Source organism: Scyliorhinus torazame, chromosome 8 (genome assembly GCF_047496885.1).
Source record: "Scyliorhinus torazame isolate Kashiwa2021f chromosome 8, sScyTor2.1, whole genome shotgun sequence".
Classification (NCBI taxonomy): Eukaryota; Metazoa; Chordata; class Chondrichthyes; order Carcharhiniformes; family Scyliorhinidae; genus Scyliorhinus; species Scyliorhinus torazame.
In genome coordinates, this window is record NC_092714.1 from 136,223,191 (window position 1) to 136,249,613 (window position 26,423).

Sequence of the window (26,423 nt, forward strand, 5' to 3'; positions counted from 1 at the left end):
CCCCATATCTGTCCCGTTTCAATGGGGGTTCACAAACAAAACCTGCTAACATGCTGTGAGACAATTCATAGCCTCTCTTATCTTAGAAACTTTATGGTCTTCTGCAAGGTGGGACCTTATTCCCAAAGGGACACGATTTTTAAATTCTCCTATTAGAATTTTAAGTTTTGAAAATATTGTTCGACCTTCATAGACCTATACAACCTATCAAACAGCATCTTTTTTTTAACAAATTCCAGAAAGTGTGACTCTTCTAAACATCTGCCTACAAGCCTTCAGCACGACGTCATGGGCATTGAGAACAACGGTTTTTGCTGTATCTTAATTATCAGACTGTGTCTGAGAGAGACAAGTACACTTCTAAAGCCTTCACCTTGAACACATTCTGCAATAAAACTGTCCAACATTTTTTCTGCCATTGTAGTTTGAGCAATTTTTTCAAATGACACAAAATACATTTCAACTCTTTTTACTCATTGAAGTTAGGCAAAATACTCCTTGCCAAAGCCTGTAGCTAAATCAAAATCATTGTCAGGTTTTCCTGTCATTCACTATTCGCATAATTAGTGCCTTTCTCTGTCGAGTTCAAATTTCCTTTCTTACCTTACATTTTCTTTGGAGTTTGAGTTCAAGTTTTCATAATTCTTTTTCCCCTCTTTTCCAAATGTAGATTTTTGGTTTTCCTCCAATTCAAGTTTTGACTTTATTTCTTTCTAATTCAAGTTGCTTCATTTGTAACTGAATTCTAGGTAACTTAACCTGAGCCCTATTGGGATAATCCTTTTCCTCCTTCAGGTTCAAGTGTTGAGGCATTACTTCAATCTCTGTCTTTTTGCCCCTACTTTGAATCTGCTCCTAATTCATCAGCCGCTGCCTTAATATGAACCGTTGTTAATTGTTGTGAGGCATTCACAGACAGATTCCCCTTCCAGAAATACTTGAGCAATAGCAACGTAGTTGACTCTTAACTGCCCTCTGAAATGGTCTAACTCGAGGAGAAGTAGGGATGGACAAATGCTAGGTGCTGCCGGCAATGTCCACATCCCATGAAAGAATACAAATAGTAGGATTGCCGACTTTTCAGTGAATGAAGCAAAAGGAACCATGAAATCATGTTGGATTGAACTGTAGAAAATTCCAGTGCATCAGTTTTACAGCCTCTGGATTTGTATCTTCCTAGGACCCCCAATTTGTTGCAATCCCTGTAGACACCAATAACTTTAAAAAAAGATATGCATTTCCCAATGACTAATGGACAGCATCACACAACAAAATTTCACATTTTCAGACTCTTAATGTAATAAACACAATGAAATCAACACACACTAAAGATTATGTAGCAGGCAACTCGTATACTAAACAGCAGAAAAGATTCTTTCCCCATTAACCAATTAAAATAACCGGAAGCTCCATGCCATGTTATACATTACACCATGCTCTCAGCATGTATGTAGCCTTAAAGTCCAAATCCCTCGACTTTTCGGTAGGCTCCTTGCCATGTCAGGGTGAGTGTACCATTGTCCTTTTGAAAGTCCCTTCACGCAATGTACTGGAACTGACTCTCAATACATGTTCCACTTTGATGACTTCTTGGTAACTAAATCTCCAAAGGTCCCATCTGTTTTGTCGTCTTCCACACTAATAGAAAACCGGCATTTACAAGCATCCTGCTCTCACAGTTGTAGCTTCTTTGTGCCCCTCTGACTGTGCCTGTATTACTTTTCAGTTAACATTTTTGATCCATGGGTGATTAATGAACATGTATCTTTAAGTCAAGCAACAAAGAGAATGTGGAATTCAGAAATTACAGGAGAAAGAACACTCTGTTAGTCTGACAAGGAGCTTCAGACCTTTTGGCACCTGTGAAAGAGATGGAGTGGAGCATGGTTTGATTGATTGGCTGGTGCCCAATGAATTGGCTAAAAGGCTGTATTCTGTATTCTGTCTGGTAACAGGTGGTGATTGGATCCTATCCTAATGCGATGGTTCTCCGAGACTCGAGGGAGTAGTTGAGTCCTAGACACGGAAAGACAAGGACCTGTTTTCTCGTCATCCAGAAAGGCGGAGAGTGCTGTATTTCTGAAAATACAGATACCTGAATGAATCTACAGTAAAACCTCAAACTGAAAGCAAAGTTTGAAGAGGAGCAAGGCGCTAATACCCACCACTATATGAATTTTTAAAACCCCTTTCTTCCCTCTGTGTTTGTTTGTCAGGTGTGTGTGTATATGTATAGAGAGTGGGAGGCAAGTTACAGCAGGAAATTAGATAATAGTTAACCAGTTGTATTTGCTGCCATTTTCATTAGTGACTGTAATTATTGGACAACCAAGGGTATTTTCCTAAGAATTCTTGGTTAATTGGTCAAGTGGGGCGACAATTGACTGTGCAGTAACCCAGGGCATTTTAACAATAGTTCTTTCTGTTTAACTGGTAATAAGTTTACCTCAACAGAAATACTTTAAGATGTTTCTAAATATTTTTTAAAATGCTCTTGAGCATGTTAAGTACTCTCAACATGCCTCCATATGTTTCCATAGTTTATTACAACAATAACTTGAATTTATGAAGTACCTTTACAGAGTAATACATCTCTTCAGTGCTAATGATCACATTTGAAAGCCAGTTTGACTGCAGTTATTGATAATGACAGTTGCTCCTCAGTGATACACATCTAAAATTGAATTTATCTTGTAAAAACTGACCTTGATTTTGGATGGTACTGCAGGGTCAGTTTCATGCTGTCTTTATCCTCTGGCTTATTATGATGGGCGTATATATTTTTCTCCTTCATGTTTGAAACAACACAGATCAAAAATGTCAAATTCTCTTTTTTCTAGGCACACCGCTAAAGGCTGGAGGAAATGTGACTGGACAATCTCTTTAAGCAGCTGTGCTTATAAACCAGTCATGGTGGATGTTGGAAAGTGGCCTGTTTTCAGCTTGCTTTCTCCGCAGGAAATTAAATCGATTCATCAAGCCTGTGTCTTTGGTACTTCAGCTACTGAGGCTATTTACATAACTAAAAATGACGATGTAAGTCTTGGGATGGCTTTTTATGTCTTTGTGGCATTTCCCCCTTAAAATAACGACTCTGGCCTTTTTCGTAGAAAAATCACTGATCTTTGTGTGATGATAATAGATCTTGTGCTTTTAGTGATGAGAGTCTGAATGAACAAAGTGACTGGCTCGCTACCTGCCTCCTTGACTTGGCTGATTCCCACCACCTTCCAATCTCTGTCAGTGTAGCAATACTTTTTGACCTTTCGGCTTGAAAATCAGCCAGTTTTGGTGGAGCGAGGGTGTTTGCGACTATCCAAAATGTGCTAAACCTTCCTTCCCTTGTCAGACCTCCGGAGGACTGTCCATAAACTCAACTTGTGGTTTCACTGTTATGCTTCTGTAGTTTGTCAGCTGTCTGTATTTGTTTTTTAAAACCATAACTTTATAACCTTTTTTTTTCTATTTTAGTATCTTTCACATTTTCTTTCTATTCCTTATTTCACTCATCATTAATTTGTTGCCCTGCGAATGCTTTCATATTATTTCCTATTGCTGTGTGTTAATATTCACCCTCTCTCCCAATAATGATTCCTCAAATCCCCTCTCGATAGATATATCGATCTTCAGTTTGTATTGCACATATCTTTTTTGTTTGTTTCCTTGCCACCATTTATGCTTTTATTTCCTTAATTTAATCCTTCATCTTTCTGCATACATGCTACAAGAATATAAAGTACAACATAGAAATAGTCCATACATCTCCAGACCATGTCACTGCTTATGCTGCAGCCTCTTGCCCATCTTCATCTAACGCCTTCTATTCCTTTCTTCCCTCATGTGCTTATTTAACTGCCCCTTGATTGCATCTCTAATTGCCCCAACTACTCCCTGTGAAAGCATGTTGCACATTCTCACCATTCCCTGGTAAAGAAATTTCTCCTGAAGTTCCTATTTGGATTTATTATCTTTCATTTATAACCCTAGCTTAGTTCCTGCCCACAAGTAGAAACACCCTTTTTATGTTGATCCAATCAAATCCTTTCATAACCTTAATGACCCCCATCAGGTCACCTTTTCTCGAGAAAGGCCTATTTAATCTTTCCTGATAAGCATAACCCCTCTATTCTAGTAAATCTTTTTTCCACCCTCGACAAGCTTTTCATAATCCAGGAATCAGAACTGTCCATAAACTCAAATGTGTGGTCCAATCAAGATTCTGTACAGGTTTACTACAACTTGTCTGCTTTTTAATTCTCTCATTTTCGAAATGAACCCCTGCGCTTTGTTTGCTTTTTGATATTAGTCTGTGCCACTACTTTTACTGATCTATATATCTGTATCCCCAGATTCTCCCTGTTCCTTTACATGATTCCAAGGGCAGCACGGTAGCACAGTGGTTAGCATGGTTGCTTCACAGCGCCAGGGTCCCAGGTTTGATTCCCGGCTTGGGTCACTGTCTGTGCGGAGTCTGCACATTCTCCCCGTATCTGCGTGGGTTTCCTCCGGGTGCTCCGGTTTCCTCCCACAGTCCAAAGATATGCAGGTTAGGTGGATTGGCCATACTAAATTGCCCTTCGTGTTAAGTGGGGTACTCGGTTACGGGGATAGGGTGGAGGTGTGGGGCTTAAGTGGGGTGCTCTTTCCAAGGGCCGGTGCAGACTCAATGGGCGAATGGCCTCCTTCTGCACTGTAAATTCTATGTAATTAAAGTGTGTGGTTCCCTACCAGAATGCAATGTCTCACACTTAATATTGAAGTTCATTTGAATTATACATTCATTCTGTAATTTTACGAATGTCTTCCTGTATTTTGCTGCAGCCCCCTCTCTATTAACTACACTTCCCAAAATGGCTTCATTTGCAAATTTTGAAATTCTACTTTCAATTCCAGAGTCCAAATTATTTATGCAATTTGTGGCCAACAATGATCCCAGTTTCTTTGTGAAACACCTTTTATCAATCTGAGCAATGACCGTTAACCCTTACTTTCTGATTTACTATTTAATAATCAGTTTGCCATCTCCATTCTGTTACTTACATCCAGACTCTGCAGGCTACCCAAAATCATGAGTCTACTTTTTGGTGCCTTATTGAAGGCTTTTTGGAAATCCTGCATTACCGTATCTGTTACTACTTTGAAGAATTCAGTAAGGTTGACTGAGTGTGTTTTTTTTCTATTGGAATCTCTACTGATTACTTTTTATTATATTTCCACTTTCTAGGTGTTTTACCTTCACAACTTTAGTTAAGGATTTTGTTATCTTTCCTGACATGAAACTAATTGCTCTACAAATCCCTGCACTAGCTCTGCCTCACTTTGTAAATATAGAAATCATACTAGTTGTCGCCAGCCCTTTGCCACGTTCCCTTTTCAAATGAAATTACATGAAGATATACAAATATATGTCGTACTGCTCCACTATCTCATTCTTTTAAAATGTGTGGGTACAGCCCATTCAGTCTAGGGTTTTATCCTCTCTAATTTTAAGTAGTTTTTTATCAATTTAAAAACGGCTGCCTTTGCTGCAGGAAGAGGGCTTTTCCCAGACTCACTGGAGCTAGTAAAATTGGACTATACCCATTGCCAATAGTTGACCTGGCTAGCATATCATGACAAGTGACTCTCCTGATCACATGGCACATTGTATACTTCCCACTTCTGTTGCAGGTGTTTGCACTTGGGGTGAATTGCAGCAACTGCCTAGGAATTGGAGATGGCCAGAGCGTAGTTACACCAAAGAAAATAGAAGTTTTATGTGGGAAGAAAATAATTTCTCTCAGTTATGGAAGTGGACCACATATTTTACTTGCAACGAAAGGTAAACTTAAGTTCTATTGTACCGATTTCTATATGGTTTTCATGGTTATCCAGTTGTCAGCCATGGCTTAGTGGTAGCTCCCTCACTTGAGTCAGAAGATCACCGGTTAACATCCCTCCAAGAGACTTGGCGGTAACCCAGGCTGGTGCTTCAGTATAATAATGACAAAGTGCTGTACTGTCAGAAGTGCCCTCTTTTGAATGAGACATTAAACTAAGATCCTGTCTGCCCCCTCAAGTAAAATGATCCTATGGCATCAAAGAAACGCAGGAGAATTTTCCAGCACAATATTTATTAGAAATAGAATTCCTACACTGCAGAAGGAGGCTATTCGGCCCATCAAGTCTACACTGACCCTCTGAAAGAGTACCTGACCCAGGCACACTTCCCTGCCCTATCCCCATAAGCCCAGCTAACCTGTCCATCATGGGACACTAAGGGGCAATTTAGCACAGCCAATCCACCTAACCTGCACAACTTTGGACTGTGCGAGGAAACTAGAGCACACCGAGGAAACCCATGCAGACAGTGGGAGAAAGTGCAAACTTCGCACATTCACCCAAGACCGGAAGTGAACCTGGGTCCCTGGTGTTGTGACCTGGTGGTCCCATTATGCCACCATGCCTCAAACATTGTAATTAAAACGGATTAATCTGGTCTTCATCTCATTGCTGTTTGTTGCTGTACTCAAATTGACGGCATTTCAACTAAAATATCATTGACTGTGAAGAGCTTTGGGAGATTCGGAGGTGATAAAAGGTGCTATAGAAATGTAAATTGTTTTCCTTTCTGCACCAAATGTAGCTTGTGAGATTAGAAAAGGTGAGTTGACAGGTTTGAATTTTGAAATCAAATCCAAATGAGTAAAGATGCCCTTTTTGTACTGCTGAATGAATTTATTCAATTGTACGTTAATACATGCAGTGAACATTTTCTTTTTAATGTCAGATATTTGTCAGATAGACATTTGATCTAATGGGTGATACTAGAAAATGATAGCAATTTTCTTTTTCTTTAATTTAGAGTACCCAATTATTTTTTTTTCCAATTAAGGGGCAATTTAGCATGGCCAATCCACCTACCCTGCACATCTTTGGGTTGTGGGGGTGAGATCCACACACACACACTGGGAGAATGTGCAAACTCCACACAGACAATGATCTGGGGCCCGGATCGAACTCAGGTCCTCAGTGCTGTGAGGCAGCAATGCTAGCCACTGTGCTGCCTTGCAATTTTCTATTTCAACAAATGAATGTGATGTTCTGAGGTGGGGATCTAAACTGTCCTGTTTATAATAACACATTTCTGAAAATCCAGTCACCTGTTTGTGACTATACTTCAAAAAGTACTTCATTGACTGTCGAACACTTTGGAGTGACCTATGGTCGTGAAAGGCTCTATATAGAAGCGTCTTCCCTTTCTTTCCTCCCAAATAAACATCTCTCTAGAAGGTGTCTATATTGAGGTTAGGTTTTTGAGTTAGCTTTGAAATTCTGAACTCCCTGTTCCACCAGCTCGTTTTCCTTGGCTAACTAACACTGTCTCCAATGTGGTGGATGCAGATTCTCTCACTGTATATCAGTGACACACTGAAGCTGTAGTTATTTTTTGAATAGGGGGAAGCAGTTAGGGGGGGTGGGCGGGTGGTAAGTGAGGGGCAGGGAGAAACCTTTAGTGATAAATTCATGCAAAATATTTTTGAAGTTTTGCAGTAGTCGACTATCAAACCAGAATCAAATGTTACATTTATCTTGTTGCACCACCTTGGGGTCCTATGTTTATATTGCTGGCTGAGAGTGGGTTGCACCCACAGGATGGAACACCTGTAAACTTTTGCTGGCCATTAATGCTTACAATTAGTTGGGAATAATAACTAGATTAGATGTTGTTAGTAATGCGCAGGTTAATTTCATTTTAAGATGCAGGTTTAAGGGCGGCACAGTGGTTAGCACTGCTGCCTACGGCACTGAGGACCTGGGTTCGATCCCGACCCCGGGTCACTGTCTGTGTGGAGTTTGCACATTCTCTGTGTTTGTGTGGGTTTCACCCCAACAACCCAAAGATGTGCAAGCCACGCTAAATTGGCCCTTAATCGGAAAAAAATAATTGGTTACTCAAAATTTATTTTTAAAAAGATGCAGATTTAAACTGTAGAATTTACAAGTCATAATCTCAAGGAGCCATTTGAGGCCAATACTGTTAATAAAATAGTTGATTCTGCTGGGAGAGGTTGTGTGCTCCATGTGGCACTTTCTGTTTCCTGTTCTTCCTCATAATTGCAACTGTTCCAATGGAGAGATGATGATTAATTATACTGCGCTGAATTCACTGCTGGAAACTCATTTGTTAACCCAGTTTGTTGGTTCTAGCCCACAAACTATGATTCAAACTCTCTTTGCCTCAAGTCGAAGCGCTGAAGCACTCACTTTGCCTTACATCAGTAGCTGATTCCTGGAGCCGTGATCTAATTTCATCAATGGATATGGACATTTCCCAACTTGTCTGGGATTCCATTCAAGCTGCAAGCAGTTCCATGAATGAGGAGCCATCCCAGAGTGCACTCTCATCCCAGTCATGGCTAACATTTCTTCAGTGTTTCTCATCAGCTTCTCTGCTACTCTTGCCTGCCCCTGCCTCCCCACCATCCAAAATATGTGTTTTTAAAAGTTAAGTGTTAAAATTTTATTTAGACTAAGGAAACAGAGTTGGGTGTGTGGGAGTATGAGGGGGAATGGATGCGGGGCAATCATTTTTCAGGGTAGTCCTGATGGGGTTTTATTTGCCCTTGAGTGGACTCTGAGGAAATAACAGCCCCTCCCCAAAAGCGGGTTGATGCTGCCTATTTGGAATGCTAAAGCTGCCTTGATTTTCACTAAAGACTAGGATCTGTGGCTACAATCTTCAGGTAGCCTCTGGAGTCAGGTAGCCTCTGGAGTCACTTCCAAAAAAATTATCATTTTTTTACAGATGGAGAAACCTATTCTTGGGGCCTTAATAGTTATGGCCAGCTGGGTAATGGAACAACTGGTCCTGGCTCATTACCTTTCCTTGTTTCTAGCATGTTCTATGACAAGAAAGCAGTGGAAGTTTCTTGTGGTTCCAATCATTCTATGGTTCTAACAACAGAAGGAGAGGTGAGAGCTGACCTAAGTACGTTGTTTTAATAGGTACCATTATTTGTTTGATGACCTAAATTTATCCACACGTGTTATTTGATTTACAGGTGTAAAAATTAATTTTTCCTAAATGCTAAACATAATATAGGGATTAGAACAAAAAGCTGAATGGGCTTCATTTTTGAAATATATGCCATTTTCTTTTCCATTGGACCAAAGAGTGCACCAGGTGGGGTAGGGGAGGGAGACAGACATTCAACCCTGACCCCAGTACTGGCTCTTTGTAAGAGTGATCCAGTTAGTCCCTGATACCATTTTGGTAAATCTCCTCTGCACCCTTTCCGAGGCCATAACAATGTTTGGTACCATATAGAAAATAGTATTCCAGCATAATTTTCACCTAGCCTCAAAGCAATTCCAAGCGACTGTTAGACATTATTAGAAACAGTGTGGCTTCCTGTGCACAAAGATGTCCTTACACTGTGACCTGATAGCAAATGTGCTTATGTCTTTATAATCTTTTGGCCTCAGTGGTTGAAAGTAGGGAGGCAAATTTTGAAGGCCTCTTGTTGAAAGGTATTCTGTCTGGATTTCGCAGCTGGAAATCTATATCATTGTAAAACACTTTCAAATGCAAGATCATATCTAACATACAATCACATATATACATGCACACATGCATTCAAACATGTTCACATGCATGTCCATAGATAAAATGCACATACAAGTACACAAGAGAAAAGCCATGCCCATAGAGGTACACAATGAAAACGCATGTGCGGACATAGACGTAGAACTTCAAATTATAATTTTATAAAAATATATTTAGAGTACCCAATTCTTTTTTCCCAATTAAGGGGCAATTTAGCATGGCCAATCCACCTGCCCTGTACATCTTCGAGTTGTGAAGGTGTGAGACCCACGCAGACACGGGGAGAATATACAAACACCACATGGACAGTGACCCGGGGCTGGGATTGAACCTGGGACCGCGGTGCTGTGAGGCAGCAGTGTTAACCACTGAACCACTGAGCTGCCCCAAATTATAAATGTTGACCAGTCAACTCAATATGTGGTCTGCACTAACAATGAATGTACAGTGTTGTAGCTAAAGATCACTTTTTTGAATATGTTCCTTTTCAAGTACAGCACTAGAATGCAGTGTGCGTGTATGTACGAAACGTTAAGATGTTTTCCATAAACTAAATAATTATTTAATCTTTGTAAATTAGAGCCTCAAAATTTATAGGCATTTCACATGTGGCAACTTCTGGTACCAAGATTTTTGCATGTTTGAAAACTTGCAACACTTGGTAGAGTTATAATTCCTTTTAAACTTGACTATATGACCTGGTTTTGCACAATTTAAATCTTCTCCCTTCTGTGTCTGGTTTGGTGACAGGTTTATTCCTGGGGTTATAACAACTGTGGACAAGTTGGATCAGGATCTACTGCAAGCCAGGTAACACCACGGAGGGTAACACACTGTTTGCAGAACAAGTGGGTTGTTGGTATTGCCTGCGGCCAGATATCCTCCATGGCTGTACTGGACAATGGGGAGGTAATTATTTGTCATGATTCAGTATCTTACTTCCCATTTAGCATTGTCTTGCGAATGTTACTGAAAGAGTAGTGAGGGCAGTGCAATTGGCAGTGATGTGAAAATTAGTGAGTTGGTGATGATGATGCCCATGGGAAAGAGCAGCCTGGGGTCTGAACTGGAGGCTTGTAATTGGTGGAACATAAAATTGCCCGGGATAAGATGTTGTACAGAACAATTAGTGGCTTGTAAGATTGTAAGAGCTGTGGATTCAAGTCCCACTCTAGAGGCTTAAGCAGAAAATCAAAGCTAATATTTCATTTGAGGAGTGCTGTAGTATTGGAGGTTGCCATCTTTCAGATGAGACATTAACTGCGGCATTGTCTGCTCTCTCAGGTGGATATTAAAGATCCCATAGTACTAATCCAAAAGGAGCATTGGAGCAGTGTCTTAGCCTAAAACAGATTAATAACAATAATCTTTATTGTTGTCACAAGTAGGCTTACGTTACACTGCAATGCAGTTACTTTGAAAATCCCCTAGTCTCCTGTTTGGGTACACTGAGGGAGAATTCAGAATGTCAATTCACCTGACAAGCACATCGTTGGGACTTGTGGAAGAAAACCGGAGCACCCGGAGGAAACCCACCCAGACACGGGGAGAACGTGCAGACTCCGCACAGACAGTGACCCAAGCTAGAAATCGAACCCGGTCCCTGGTGCTGTGAAGCAACAGTGCTAACCACTGTGCTACTATGCCGCCCATAGTCATTATTCTGGTCATTATTCACTAATGCTCTTTCAGGGAGGAATCTGCCACCCGTACCTGATTTGGCTGACATGTAATTCCAGACCTACAGCAATGTGGTTGACTCTTAACTGCCTATCTGCAATGGCTGAGCAAACCACCCAGTTCAAAGGCAATTAGGAATGGGCAATAACTGCTGTGTAGCCAATGGCGCACACATCCTATGAATACATTTTTAAAAACTCATACCATTTATGGGATCTTGTTGACCATAAATCGGCTGATGTGTCTCTGACAATGTAAATCAGACTACAATTTAAAAGTGCTTTATTGGCTATAAAGCATTTGGGGCCATCCTGAGGTCAATAGAGGCACTATATAAATGCAAGTCTTTACGATTGAATTTATTGAAGGGTGCTCATTATCTTACAAATTGTGACTAGGACACTTAAGCAGTTCATCAATGAAACTTTGCATTTTAGCTATAACTTTTTACTTACTACAGTTTTGCATTGTGGGCAATGGATTAACCTTTTGTACCAGTATCCTGGTGCAATGTGGTGTGGTTCTACTGAAGCTAAATATATTTGAAGTTAATTCCTTCCTGACTTCCAAAATTTAGATTTTAACGCAGGGAGAGAACCCTCCCTACCTTATAAACTGGCTGATTGGATGCTGGAAATTCCTTTGCTGCAAAGATTAGTTGAATATCCAGCGAGCACTATAACTTTGCTTTATTGGCTGAGCAGTGGACTCTGCTTGTCCTAGTGTCAGCATTGATCTTTCACCTCAGACTCAGAAGATCGTGGCCTCAAACCACACTTGTTGTCTTCAACCCCTACTACAAGCTGACACTTTGGTGCAGTGTTGAGGGAGATCTTGGTATCCTGGCCAACATTATCATTCAACCAACACAGCTGACACCAGATTAACTGGTCATTTGTCTAATTTACTATTTTTGTGGGACTTTGTTCTGTGTAAATTGGCTGCTGGGTTTGCCTTCAGAACCACAATGGCGGCACTTCAGTTTGCAATGAATAGCTTTGAAATGTCCCAAGACCACAAAATACATTTTCCTTTTTGCACTTTACAAGAATTAATAGGTGTACAGTTTTATTAAGTTTCACTGCTGTTGTGGCAACCAGTGTGGGTCAGAATATTAACACAGTGGTGTAGTTGTCCCATCTCCTGCACACTTAATGCCAACAATTCTCCTTGTTGGAACAGAGCCATACAAAGTTAATATTTGTATGTCCTTTTGGTATTATTCCTTCAGATGTCCATTTGACTGTTGTCACTCAGTTTTATTGAGATGGATTTGTTTAGACGGTGGGTTGCTGTAGGTACCTGCAAAGACGAGTGAAGCTGGGATTGTTCTCCTTCAAGCAGACAAGATTGAGGCGTGATTTAATAGATGGGCTCAAAATTATCAGGGTATTTCATGGAACAGATTGGGAGAAACTGCTTCCAGTGGCAAGAAAGTCAGTTACCAGAGGACATTTTTTTTGCCACGTGTTGGAATTCACTGCCTGAAATGATAGTAGAGGCAGATTCAATAGTAACATTCAGAAGAGAACAGGATATATGTTTGGAAAGAAAAAAAAATCAGGGCAATGGGGGGAAAAGCAGGGTGTGTGGGCTAATTGGATAGTTTTTCAAAAGGTCAGCACAGTGCAATTAGCTGAATGTTCTCCTCCAATAATATAAGATTCTGTATGTTTGCGGTCTACATTACAGGTGTATAGCTGGGGTTACAATGGCAGCGGTCAGTTGGGAACAGGAATCAATGGAAACCACCTTACCCCCTGTCGAGTGACTGCATTGCAAGGGATTTGTGTCCTTCAGGTAGATAACTTTAAACAACCTCTCCTGACCGGAATTGCTTTGTTAATTTCTGGGAAACCTATTGACTTTGCTTGACTTCTGTGGCATAATATTGGATAAGTTATGTTACACAGTTATGAACCTGCCTGAAAAATTAGTTGTGCACTAATAAAAGTATTGTCGCATTGCTTCCCATAAAATGGGACAGTCTTTTAAAATGACCCAACAGGTCACTTGTTAAGGAAATTCAAGTACAACTCCACCATAAACACAGTGGGTGGGATTCTCTGTCCCATCACACCCATTTTCTGGTGCAACGTTAGGATTCTCCTTCCCAGCGCGCGGTCAATGGGATATCCCATTTTGGGGCACCCCCACGCCATCAGAAAATCCACGGGCGTGATTGCGCTACCGGAAACAGAGGATCCTGCCGACAGACAATCCAGCCCTTTAGCTTTACAAGTTAGCAAGCGTGGTAAAATGAATCAACTTGCTTTTTCTAGGTTAAACGCAATGTAGTTTGAAAGCATTTTGGTTTTCAAGTGTGTGTTTGTGTCAACTCCAATCCCTAGAATGGATCGAGTCAGTCAGCAGATTGAGTGGCAGCAATGTGCATGTATGCAGCCTGGGTGATGACATCATGCATTGATGGTAACATAGTGGCTCAGTTGACTGGACCCCAGGTTTGTCATACAGAGTGAGGCCAACAGCGCATGTTCAATTCCCATTAGGGTGGCACGGTGGATAGCACTGTGGCTTCACAGTGCCAGGGACTGGGTTCGGTTCCCGGCTTGGGTCACAGCCTTACATTAACACTACAATGAAGTTACTGTGAAAACCCCCTCGTCGCCACTCTCCAGCGCCTGTTCGGGTACACTGAGGGAGAATTCAGAATCTCCAATTCACCTAACAAGCACATCTTTTGGGACTTGTGGGAGGAAACCGGAGCACCCGGCGAAAACCCACGCAGACACGGGGAGAATGTACAGACTCCGCACAGACCGTGACCCAAGTCGGGAATCGTACCTGGGACCCTGGCGCTGTGAAGCAACAGTGCTAATCAATGTGCTACCGTGCCACCCAAATGTTGGGCTTCATATCGAGAGGATTCGAGTACAGGAACAGGGATGTCTTGCTGGAATTATACAGGGCCTTGGTGAGGCTACACCTGGAATATTGTGTGCAGTTTTGGTCTCCTTATCTGAGGAAGGCTGTTCTTGCTCTAGAGGGAGTGCAGCAAAGGTTTACCAGACTGATTCCTGGGATGGAGTCCTGACGTACTATGTCGATATTGAATCGGTTAGGACTGTATTCACTGGAGTTCCGAAGAATGAGGGGCGATCTCATAGAAACCTATAAAATTCTATCAGGACTAGACAGGGTAGATGCAGGATGTTCCTGATGGTGGGTGTGTCCAGAACCAGGAGTCACAGTCTGAGGATATTGGGTAGACCATTTAGGAAGAGATGAGGAGACATTTCTCCACCCAGAAAGTGGTCGGCCTGTGGAATTCGTTACCACAGGAAGTAATTGAGACCAAAACATTGTATGTTTTCAAGAAGCAGTTAGATATAGCACTTGGGGCGAAGGGGATCAAAGGCTATGGGGGGAAAGTGGGAGTAGGCTATTGAGTTAGATGATCAGCGGTGATCATAATGAATGGCAGATCAGGCTTGAAGGTCCGAATGGTCTCCTGCCCTTATTTTCTATGCTTATATGGTTCACTCATAGAGGAAATCTGTAGACAATACCCAGTCTGTCCTACTCCAGACCTACAGGAATGTGTTTTGCTCTTAACTGTTTTCTGAATGGCCTAGTTCAATGCAATTAGGGGTGAGGACAATGCATGCTGTTCTTGCCAGTAGCGCTCAAACCCCAAAAACAAATATATAAGCAAGACCAGGAAGAGAAGTTGGGTGATCAGTTTAGAGTGGATGGGTTTGAGGGTGCAAGAGGTGGATGGACCCCAGGAGGAGCTTGGAGAGGATATAAGGGGAGTTGAGAGAAACGAGAGAAAGATGACAGTTCAATGCTAAGGCAAGAGGGGCACTTTGGGGCCAGTTTGGCCCAGTCAGCTAGTGCAAGGGAGGAAAGTGGCAGAGGAAACTTAACCTTTAATAAAAAAAAAATTTCCCATAAAATTTCAATAACAAAATGAGAAAGAAAAAAGAACCCAACAGGGTTAAGTACAAAACACAATCTAAAAAAGCAACCCCCCCAAACCCCCCCCGGTACATAAATAATAAATTAACATTAACACCCCGACTTAACACAACAGGTGTATACACCCCCTCAGACCCTCCAGTGTAAATTTCGCCTCCTGCACTCCCGGCTCCTCTGCCACCCCAAATATTGCGAGCCCCCAGCCCGGTCTGACCCTGGATCCGACCAGCCTCGACACCGTCCTCGCTACGCCCGTCCAAAATTCCTCCAGCGCTGGTCAAGCCCAGAACATATGGGTGTGATTTGCTGGGCTACCTGAGCACCTAACACACCTGTCCTCACCCCCAAAGAACCGGTTCATCCTTGTCCCGGTCATGTGTGCCCTGTGCAGCACTTAAACTGTATGAGGCTGAGCCTCGCGCACAAAGAGGAAGAATTCACCCTCCCTAGGGCATCTGCCCACGTCCCCTCTTCGATCTCCTCTCCCATCCCCTCCTCCCACTTACCTTTCACCTCCACCACCGAGGCCTCTTCCTCCTCCTGCATCACCTGGTAAGTTTCCGAGATCTCTCCCCCCCCCCCCCCCCCCCCCCCCGAGAGCACCCTGTCCTGTACTGTGTGTGGCAGTAGCCGCGGGAATTCCACCACCTGCTGTCTGGCAAATGCCCTTACCTATAAGTACCTGAAGGTGTTCCCCGGGGGGAGACCGTACTTCTCCTCCAGCTCACCCAAGCTCACGAACTTCCCGTCCACAAACAGGTCCCCCAACGTTCGTATCCCTGCCCTGTGCCACCCCGAAAACCCTCCACCTGTTCTTCCAGGGGCGAACCGGTGGTTCCCCCGTAATGGGGTCCACGCCGAGGCCCCAACTTCCCCCCTTTGACGCCTCCACTGCCCCCAAATTTTGAGGGCCGCCACCACCACCGGGCTCGTGGTATACCTCCTTGGAGGGAGCGGCAGCGGCGCCGTTGCCAGCGTCCCCAGATTCGTACCCACACAGGACGCCGTCTCCAGCCTCTTCCATGCAGCCCCCTCCCCCTCCATCACCCACTTGCGCACCATCGTCGCATTGGCGGCCCAGTAGTACCCACAGAGGTTGGGCAGCGCCAGCCCCCCCTATCTCTACTCCGCTCTTGGAACACCCTTCTCACCCTCGGAGTCCCACACAAACCCCATTATACTCCTGTTAACCCGCCTGAAAAAAGCCTTCAGGATAAACACGGGGAGGCACTGAAACAGGAACAAAATCCTTGGGAGCACCGTCATTTTGATTGACTGCACCCTACCCGCCAAGGTCAGCGGCAACGCATCCCACCTCTTGAACTCCTCCTCCATTTGCTCCACCAGCCTTGTAAAGTTAAGCCTATGCAGGGCCCCCAGCTCCTGGCCACCTGGACCCCCAAATATCTGAAGCTCCTCTCCGCCCTTTTTAGTGGGAGCTCGCCAATCCCCCTCTCCTGGTCCCCTAGCTGAACGACGAACAGCTTGCTCGTCCCCATAATGAGCTTGTACCCCGAAAAGTCCACCGAATTCCCTAAGGATCCTCATTACATCTGGCATTCCTCCCACCGGGTCAGCCACATACAGCAGCAGGTCGTCCGCATAAAGCGACACCCTATGCTCCTCCCCATCCCGCACCAACCCCCTCCAGTTCCTCGACTCTCTCAGTGCCATAGCCAGGGGTTCAATCGCCAGTGCGAAGAGCAGGGGGGGCAGGGGACACCCCTGTCTCGTCCCTCCGTGCAACCGAATGTACTCGGACCTCCTCCTATTTGTGGCCACACTCGCCATCGGCACCTCCTACAACAGCCTAACCCACCTGACAAACCCCTTCCCAAACCCGAACCTCTTCAGCACCTCCCACAGGTACCCCCACTCTACCCTATCGAAGGCTTTCTCAGCGTCCATCGCCACCACTATCTCCGCCTCCCCCTCCCTCGCCGGCATCATGATAACGTTCAAAAGCCTCCGCACATTCGCGTTCAACTGTCTCCCCTTCACAAACCCCGTCTGGTCTTCATGGATGATCTGCGGGACACAATCCTCAATCCTCGTGGCTAAAACCTTCGCCAGCACCTTGGCATCTACATTTAGCAAGGAAATCGGTCTGTAAGACCCACATTGCAGGGGATCCTTGTCCCGCTTCAGGATCAAGGAGATCAGTGCCCGGGACATCGTCGGGGGTAAAGCCCCCCCCCCCCCTCCCTTGCCTCATTAAAGGTCCTAACTAACAGCGGGCCCAACAGGTGTGGCAGAGGAAACTTAAGTGACAAAGGCAGCCAAGAACTCCTCACACTTTCAATGTGATGCGAGAGAGGTTTAAGAAGACAGATTGGAGTAGGGTAAAGAAGCAAGGATTAGCTTTACATTCCAGAATGACTGGTAATAATGAGCAGTCTGAGCAGAAGAGAGCAGGACTGGATAGTGCATTATGTGATCCAGCCAGACTTGATGGTGAGTGGCTAAACCAGATTCACACCATATCCTTTCAAGTCAGCACTCCTAGGAAAACAAAGATTGTTTTAAGGGTTTGATATTTGTTTTGGTAAACATTAGAAATAAGGTACAGCTTTAAGCGGGTTTAATTCAATGTTTCTGTTCCTGGAGGTAAAACCTGTAGGAGATTCATGTTGGGCAAAGGTATTTGTAAGTGTGGAAGTTGGCTTCAATTCCAATTATGATTCTATTGTGCTTGGAGAGGGCTACGATATGAAGAATAAATAGAACTAGCAGGGGTTCATCGAATCTCTACAATGCTGAAGGACGCCTCTCGGCCCCTCAAATCTGCACCAACCCTCCAAAAGACCACGCTAACCAGGCCCACTCCCCCCGCCCTATCCACCTAACCTGCACATCCCTGGGCACTAAGGGGTAATTCTTTAGCATTGGCCAGTCCACCTAACCTGCACATTTTTGGACTGTGGGAGGAAACCAGAGCACCTGGAGGGAACCCACGCAGACACTGGGAGAACGTGCAGCCGCCACACAGACAGTCACCCAAGGCCGGAATTGAACCCGGGTCCCCGGCATTGTGAGACAGCAGTGCCACTGTGCCACCGTTCATCCCTCCATTGCTTAGTGACTAGAGATACTTATAAAGATTTTTTAAAAGCTTTTAAGTTTTAGCAGAATTTGATTACAGTTGGAGATAGATAGTGAGAGGGAAGGCAGTCAAAGCTCTGACAGAAGGAGTTGGTTTTCCAAGGCTACACAGGGAACATCTCTCAGCCTTGGTAGAAGAAAAGCCACACTATAGAGTAATGGTTAAGAAAATAGGTGCTGGAAATCTAAAGTCCAGCTAGTTAAGAAAACTAGAGAAATGAAGTGTCCAAGAAGTCTGCAGTTAAGTGAACGAGACCAAGGTAAGGTTCAGAAGAATTCAAGGAAGAGTAAATAAAGTTAGAGACAATTGCAGCAACCAGATTTAAAGTGGGACAGCAGCCTTCAAAGGTAAATCAAATGTCTGATACCATTTTATTACAGTCTGGGAATAGAGAGGTAAAGCAATTGTGAGCCGTTTGCACAGCACTCAAGACAAAGATATCCTAAAGGTGTAAAGTCCTGGACTAGATTCGCTGCTAAAAGTGGAACAGAAGCTTTGTTTAAAAGTCAGTTGGAAAACCTGGTCTGGATTTTGGAATGCAAATCGCTAACGGAAAGCATAATTCTGATAGATTTTAAAGCGTGTTTTTGGGAGTGGAGTTTGGAAACTCTCACGTGACAATCATCTGGGAGGATTCAAGGAGACATCCTTGAACATTCACTTGGAGTTCATCGTCATCTTGTGTGCTTAAGGGACTTTGTGTAAATGAGACCATTGTAGATTGAGATGTATTTTGTAATCCATGTTAATCCTAAAACCTGTGTGCAATTATTAAGCTAAGTGGGTAGTAAAGGCGTATTGTATCAGTTTAAAATGTTTGATAAATGTTTTTTTTCTTGTTGTTAAAATTAATTAGCGGTCCTGTAACTTTCTTCCTCCAAGTTTTATGTAAAAATTAAAAGTTACAGCCTTTTGAGCAAGGGTTCCATTCTTGGACCTTCCCATCCAGTTATAACATTAACTGGAATCATAGCAGCGATGAAGGCCATACCAGGAGGTATGAAATATATACCAGGAGTCAGAATAAAAGAGTAATGGTTTTAGGGATTGGGGCATCAAAGGTGGTGGAGAGGGTGCAATTGATCAAATCAGTAGCTATGGAAATGTTGTGGCAAGTGCTGAGCCAAAGGCCAGATAATTGGGATTTCTAAAGTGCAGTTATGAGTGAATTAGCAATAGTTTCCCCCCCCCCCCCCCCCCCCCCCCAGGGATAGTTAATAATAATTCATCTTTATTGTCACAAGTAGGCTTACATTAACACTGCAATGAAGTTACTGTGAAAAGCCTCCAGTCGCCACACTCAGGCGCCTGTTCGGGTACACAGAGGGATGATTCAGAATGTCCAATTCGCCTAACAGCACGTCTTTCGGGACTTGTGGGATGAAACCGGAGCATCCGGAGGAAACGCAGGGAGAACGTGCAGACTCCGCACAGACAGTGACCCAAGCCGGGAATCGAACCTGGGACCCTGGCGCTGTGAAGCAACAGTGCTAACCACTGTGGTACCGTACTGTTGCAGAAGGAGGTAGGGTTAGGATGTGGGTGGAACATGTGAGTGGAGATCACTTATGGAAGAGAACAGAGATGGCCTTGTCTATGATTGAGATGATGGGACTAGCAAGGGGTTCATTTATATCAAGGTCCCCTTCCCTGCTTTCGATACCTACATTATTCTCCTCCATAGTGAACACAGATGCAAAGTACTCATTTAATACCTCATCTAAGTCTTTTGGCTCCACGCAGGTCGTCACTTTGGTTCCTAATGGGTCCAATTCTTTCCCTGGTTACCCTCTTGCTAATATTTTTAGGATTGTCCTTTTGTTTTGTCCTCCAGTGTTTTTTTCATGCCCCTTCACTCCTAATTTCTTCTTTGAGTAACCCTTGCACTTTCTATTGTCCTCTAGAGCATCCACTGTTTTCAGTCTCTTTTGTCTGCCACAAGCCTTCCTTTTTTTCCTTATTCAATCCTGTATTTCCCTCGACATCCAGAGTTTTGTGTGGACTTTTTGATCCCATCCTTTCCCTTTACGGGAACATGTTGGCTTTGTACGCTCTCTAGTTCTTTTTGACTCTCACTGCTCTGATGTGGATTTTCCTACAAGTAGCTGTTCCCAGTCAACTTTGGCCAGACCCTGACTTATCCTATTAAAATCGGCCCTCTCTCAATTCAGAACCTTTATTTCCAGTCCACCGTTGTCATTTTCCATAACCACCTCGTGAGCACTATCACCGAGATGCTCTGCCACTGACACTTCTACCTGCCTGGCTTCATTCCCTAAAGATTAGGTTAAGTATTGCTCCCTCTCTTGTAGGATTTTCTACGTGCTGACTCAAAAGTACTCCCGGATGCACCTTAAATGCAGCTACCTCAAAGCCTTTCTCACTCTGCCTATTCCAATTAATACTGGGGAAGTTGAAATCCCCCACTATTATTACCCTATTACACTTTTGAGATTTGCCTTCATACCTGCTCTTCTATATCTTCCTGACTGTTTGGGGCCTATAATACATTCCCAGCAATGTGATTGACCCCTTTTTGTTTTTATGTTCCACTGCCTCGAGCCTTACCGTAAGACTTCTTGCATTAAAATAAATTATTTTCCCTTGAGCCTTAGCATGTCTATCTTTGCTCTGCCTTCTAGAGTGACTCGGTTTTTCTTCTATAATTAGTTGTGTTTCGCCCCCTTGTAATACCCCTTGGGTAAATGATATTAAAATTTTTTGATTGGTTCTTTTAGTACCACTAATGTTGGGCAAGTTTTAACAGTTCCATTTGCCTACTTGGAGATCAGTGAACATCACTGACATCTTCTGGACTTCTGCCTGCAAATGTGCACTTCAATAAATTGAAGAATCTTTGTTTCTGAATATTTTACCATTGACGTGTTGCCCCATTAATCTGCCTTTAGACACTTTTTTTTCATGTCAACCATGTTTATCTTATTTGAAAGACATTCTAGGTTGAATGTGGTTTATAATAAACTTGATTTTAATCAGTGATGTTAACATCTATTTTCTACACAGCAAAGGTTGATATTTTGAACTATTTTTTGAAAGCTTATGACTTCTTAATTCACCTCTCTTTTACAGGTTCCCATGAGGCAAATGCTTCTGTTCAAATGTGATATATATATATATATATATATATATATATATATAGGCGTAAGCAAATTAAGCACTTACAACCTGGTGTTGTAAGACTTCTTACTGCCACCCCAGTCCAACAACGGCATGTCCACACCTTGTTCTGGGAGGCGTAGAAGGCGGTGGCTCGAGGGGAGATTATCTCGTTCAAGGCGTGTCATGATATTCAAACACACACATCATGATAGACACACCAACAGACAAATCAGAACACACAACACCACAACCAATGACAGAAAGATATAAAAGCACAGACACGACCCCCGGTGGTCAGTATTAGCTGCAGAGGAGGACCAGGACAGATCTGTTACCAAACACACTCAGGGAGACAGCACGTGCAGAGTATCCAGAACGAACTGTATTATAAGAGTTAAAATAAAATAGAGTTGTACCACATACAACTGTGTTGGCTCATCTGTGCACCAGAGCACCCAACACCACATGGTACAGGAGTGGATCGATACCTGCCGGCATACCTCAGTGTACAGAGACAACCAGCAGTGCCCAGACAAAATGATAGAGCTCCCGGTTCCGCAGCCGCTCCAGTGCTACGGCGATCTCCGCGAAAACTGGCGGCGATTCCGGCAATGGTTCGAATTGTTCCTGGTGGCAGCTGAACTCCAAGACCTGGATGATAGCGAAAAAATTGAATTTCTCCTCACCATCGCCGGTGCAAGGGCAAGAGAAATATTCACAAGGTTCAGGTTCTTCAGGAGGCAGCAAAGGTACGATTACCAGGCAGTCCTGGACAAATTCCCCAAGTACTGTGAAGAAAACGCAATCCAATCGGCAAGTAAAGGTAAGAAAAGCTGCAGTACTCACCTCGTGGCTGGGATCCCGGAGCCCGAATTCCCAGAGGCCGAAATCCCGGGCCTGAGAGAGGGCTGGGTCGAGGTTGGCAGCCATCTTGCTAAAGGTATCACGCTAGCACAGTTGCGCGAGCAGTGCGCAGAACCGGAAGTTTCGTTTGCGCATGCGCGAGATGCTGCGCATGCGCAGTCAAGAAAACGGCCATCGGTAAAGGAACAGCGATCTGAGCATGCGCAGTCGCTTCCTACGTGCTACATACCGAGCGTCAGGATGTCAGAGGCCCCAGACTGCACCAATTTAAAGGGGAAATGTCCCAAATCCAATTTAAAAGGGAAACGTCCCAAATCAAAAAAACAAAAATCTGTTAAAGCTGTAAAACAACCTTCCCTCACCTGGAATGACAGCACATTGCCGCAAATTGACCCAGGAGATGAATTTGACCTCCGAAGAACCCTCCGACAAGCAGTTACCTACGCACAAGCCGATGATTCCGACCTTGAATACTTCGATGACGATCTTTACAGTGTTTCCGGACCTCGCGAGCCCAATGATAGCTCCGTGGTCCTATACGACTATGACTCGCACGAACCTTTCGTGTTGCACATTGGCGGCCCCCACATTGAATCCGACGCAGATGCGGATTCATTTTTCGGATTTGAGGATCTTCAATCCAGCAGATATGACGTTCCAACTTATCAGTACCGGATGATGCTGCAGCCTGACATTAACAGACAGGGAGCGGTGCAAGCACACGGAGAGTGCCCTGCTGCCACACAGAGCGTGGTCCACGTCCCGCTCAACGTTCCCGACTCTATGAAAGAAGACATGCAAGACTCCAGAGTGCAGTCCTCGCATGAACCAGAAGTGACTCCAGTGTCACAAGCTTCCACAGCAAGCTCGTGGACAGACTCCACAATTGCAGAAATGCAAGATTCCAGAGCGCAGTCCTTGCACGGACAAGAAGTGACTCCAGTGTCACAAGCCTCCACAGAGAGCTCGTGGACAGCCGCCATGATAGAAGCAACGCAAGACTCCAGAGCGCAGTCCTTGCACGAACAAGAAGTGACTCCAGTGTCACAAGCCTCCACAGAGAGCTCGTGGACAGCCTCCACGATAGAAGCAACGCAAGACTCCAATGTGCAGTCCTTGCAGGAACAAGACCATGAGGGTCTAGCAACCTCTCCTGACCAACCAGCGGCAGACGATGCAAGTCTGCCATGCTCACGTGAACAGCAAGAAGGCTATAACAGCCTACCATGCTCCACTACACAGCAGCATGACCATGACGGTCTCTCATGCTACAATGAAGGGCACAGCGCTGAAGACTGTTCAAGCCCAACTGAAGACAAGCCAAAGGAATCGCCTCGTCCAAGCCCGAAGAAAAAAGGTTTATGCGCTGACCTTCAGGATCATTATAGCCGAACAGAGATTAATAATGCTGCACGGCCACAGAAGGATGCTGAGGATTTGCTAACGAAATTAATTGAATGTTTAACTTGCAAGGAGCAGACTGAGAATTGCCAGTGTTTTAGTACGGATCGAAAAAATGGACAAGACATTGATCCTCAGGTAATGGAAATAACACAACCTGAATCATATCTACAGCAGGGACAAATGTCTCCCTTCAACACAACGCCGCAAAATCCCAACTTCGGAGACCAGCAGTTAGTCAGTAATGACTCTTCAAACCTTGAGGGGAACATTAATTGCATTGAACCTATACACACTCCACTGATTATTGAGCAGAACATTGGAGCAAGAATCCTGAGGACACCGACATCGAGTAGCCAGATAACGAATTTAAAACCCACAGCAGTTTCAAGTGAACCAAGTGTGCTTTCCACTAATGGTGAAGATGCAGATAAGGTCGACCCGATTATCCATTGTACCACACTAACCCCAGTGATTAAGCAGTTATGTATGGGGAGTATAATGTGGGCAATTGAGAACAGTAAAAGAGAGACTGTGACCATGCCAGTCCCAGCAAAATCAGACCCAGAGACCATGAAGGCATGTACATTAGACAAAGATACATATGAGGTACCTGAGAAGAAAAGTGAAACGGAATGTTCTTTGGAAAATAGTACAATGTCGATAGAAACATTGGATCCTATATTCGAGACCATACATATGGGAGAATTTGGGGGTAATAAATAAGGTTCTGCAATGTCTGGGGGAAGATTTAAAATTCCAAAGAAGAAAAGCCCAAATGAAGGACAACGGCAAGACAATGACAGTCCACCGACATGGTGTGCACCACCAGATGAAAACTCTGACAATTTACCCAACCCTAGTGAACAGCAAGCTGCTAATGAGGATCTATCCACGGGATGTGAGACGAGTGACGACAGCATCCCACTTCCCATGCAAAAGGTGCAAGGTGACAGACCTCGCCTAGTGCGTACCGAGGCACTCGACGATCACGGTGGGACCACTGACGACTGCGGTGGCGGCGCACCGCTTCCACCCTCGATGGCTCGACCCTCTCCACTGGTTGGTGCATTCCTGCATGTTCCGACTCCAGAAGTGCAGCTTCAGGGAATCTCGGCTGCCTCCAGTGAACCTGTTGGGACTCCGGACGGGGGGCATCGACGGAAGGCAGACCGGACTCCAGATGGGGAGCAGCCAAGCGCCGACTCTGATTTGCGCACGCCAGACCTTGCTCCGGACGGGCGGTGTCGCGGCCTCGGTGATGGCACGCTCAGGGTGACGGCGGATGCCACGGCGACAGGGAATGGATCGCGTGGCAGTCCCACTGGGTCGGCAGTGGCAACCAGCACCGGCGGTCCAAGATGGACACACCAATTCGCGCCATCGCCAGACGTTGATGCGAGCAACAATTCTCTCTCCAAGGCGACATGCTTCGACGTTTCTCTGCGGAGTCGCCCTTCCGGCACAGCAGGTGGCCGGAACCAGCGTACACGGTCTCGGCCAACTTCCACATCTGGCACAGTCATCGCCTTGCATGATATTAGTGATGGTGCTACTTGGATGGCAACGACCCATCGGCTACAAGATGCCGTCCACCACAAACATAAAAAGAAAAAGACTCCACCTTGTTCCTGGCATGCAGGGCGGATGGATTGGTGCGTAGGCGCAATCAGCGAGCTTTGCGCCGCCTTCCACGCTCGCAACTGAACCGTACGCACACGCCGGATCCTCCACTGGTTCCCAAGGATGACTTCGTGGAGATGCCACGGATCATGCCCCTTCCATCGCCACCAGAACCAAACCACAGCCAAGGCACCACTAACAAAGATGTTGAATGTTATATTTGCACGAATGAAAAAACCAAGCACTGCATGAAGTACAACAAATGGTAAAGTAGAGACTTCGGCAACAGCATCACCTCCAACAGTCCAAGGTGAACCAGTGTGACCCCAAATCTCCACAGCTGAACCGGCTTGAGGACCAGCCCATTCTTGAGGCGGTCACCCATTAGACTGGACTTATAACGCTGTTCATACGTTCAAAAAGTCAAACACTTCTGTATTATAACCTGTTGTTGTTTATTGTTCCAGATATCGTCTGACCAGACCAATGTTCAAGTTTTTTTTTTCTCTCGCATCCAAGTTTTGTTATGGTACAACCTTGTTAGTGTGACGCACCCGACATCGCCCCATGTAAATAGTTACGTGATGTACACACGCTGTACACAACACACACACACACTCTTAGATGCACTCACGACACAATTATATTTATAACCACGTAGGCACATATCTTTGTAAAAAGGGGGGATGTCATGATATTCAAACACACACATCATGATAGACACACCAACAGACAAATCAGAACACACAACACCACAACCAATGACAGAAAGATATAAAAGCACAGACACGACCCCCGGTGGTCAGTATTAGCTGCAGAGGAGGACCAGGACAGATCTGTTACCAAACACACTCAGGGAGACAGCACGTGCAGAGTATCCAGAACGAACTGTATTATAAGAGTTAAAATAAAATAGAGTTGTACCACATACAACTGTGTTGGCTCATCTGTGCACCAGAGCACCCAACACCACAAGGTGCACTGGGACAGGAGGAGGGAGGAGCATGGACGGTTGCTGGAGGAGATAGTTGAGGTGGATAGGAGATACTCGGGGTTGGGGGGGGGGCACTAAGGAGTTGCTGGCGAAGAGGAGGAGGTTGC

General features: G+C 44.5%; 1 protein-coding gene across 7 annotated transcripts in view; it reads left to right on the top strand.

Annotated features, from left to right (window-relative positions):
• rcbtb1 (regulator of chromosome condensation (RCC1) and BTB (POZ) domain containing protein 1) overlaps positions 1-26,423 on the top strand; it is a 114,648-nt gene that overhangs the window by 25,554 nt on the left and 62,671 nt on the right. For 3 of the 7 annotated variants that reach the window (XM_072514228.1, XM_072514227.1, XM_072514229.1), the window contains 6 exons: positions 1,956-2,151; positions 2,841-3,036; positions 5,671-5,821; positions 8,789-8,955; positions 10,340-10,498; positions 12,962-13,069. In XM_072514228.1, the coding sequence (XP_072370329.1) occupies positions 2,911-3,036; positions 5,671-5,821; positions 8,789-8,955; positions 10,340-10,498; positions 12,962-13,069 (711 nt within the window). In that variant the 5' untranslated portion in view covers positions 1,956-2,151; positions 2,841-2,910. Of the gene's footprint in view, positions 1-1,955; positions 2,217-2,840; positions 3,037-5,670; positions 5,822-8,788; positions 8,956-10,339; positions 10,499-12,961; positions 13,070-26,423 lie in introns of those variants that run through there. The other 4 variants (XM_072514233.1, XM_072514231.1, XM_072514232.1 and 1 more) reach the window with 4 other exon arrangements.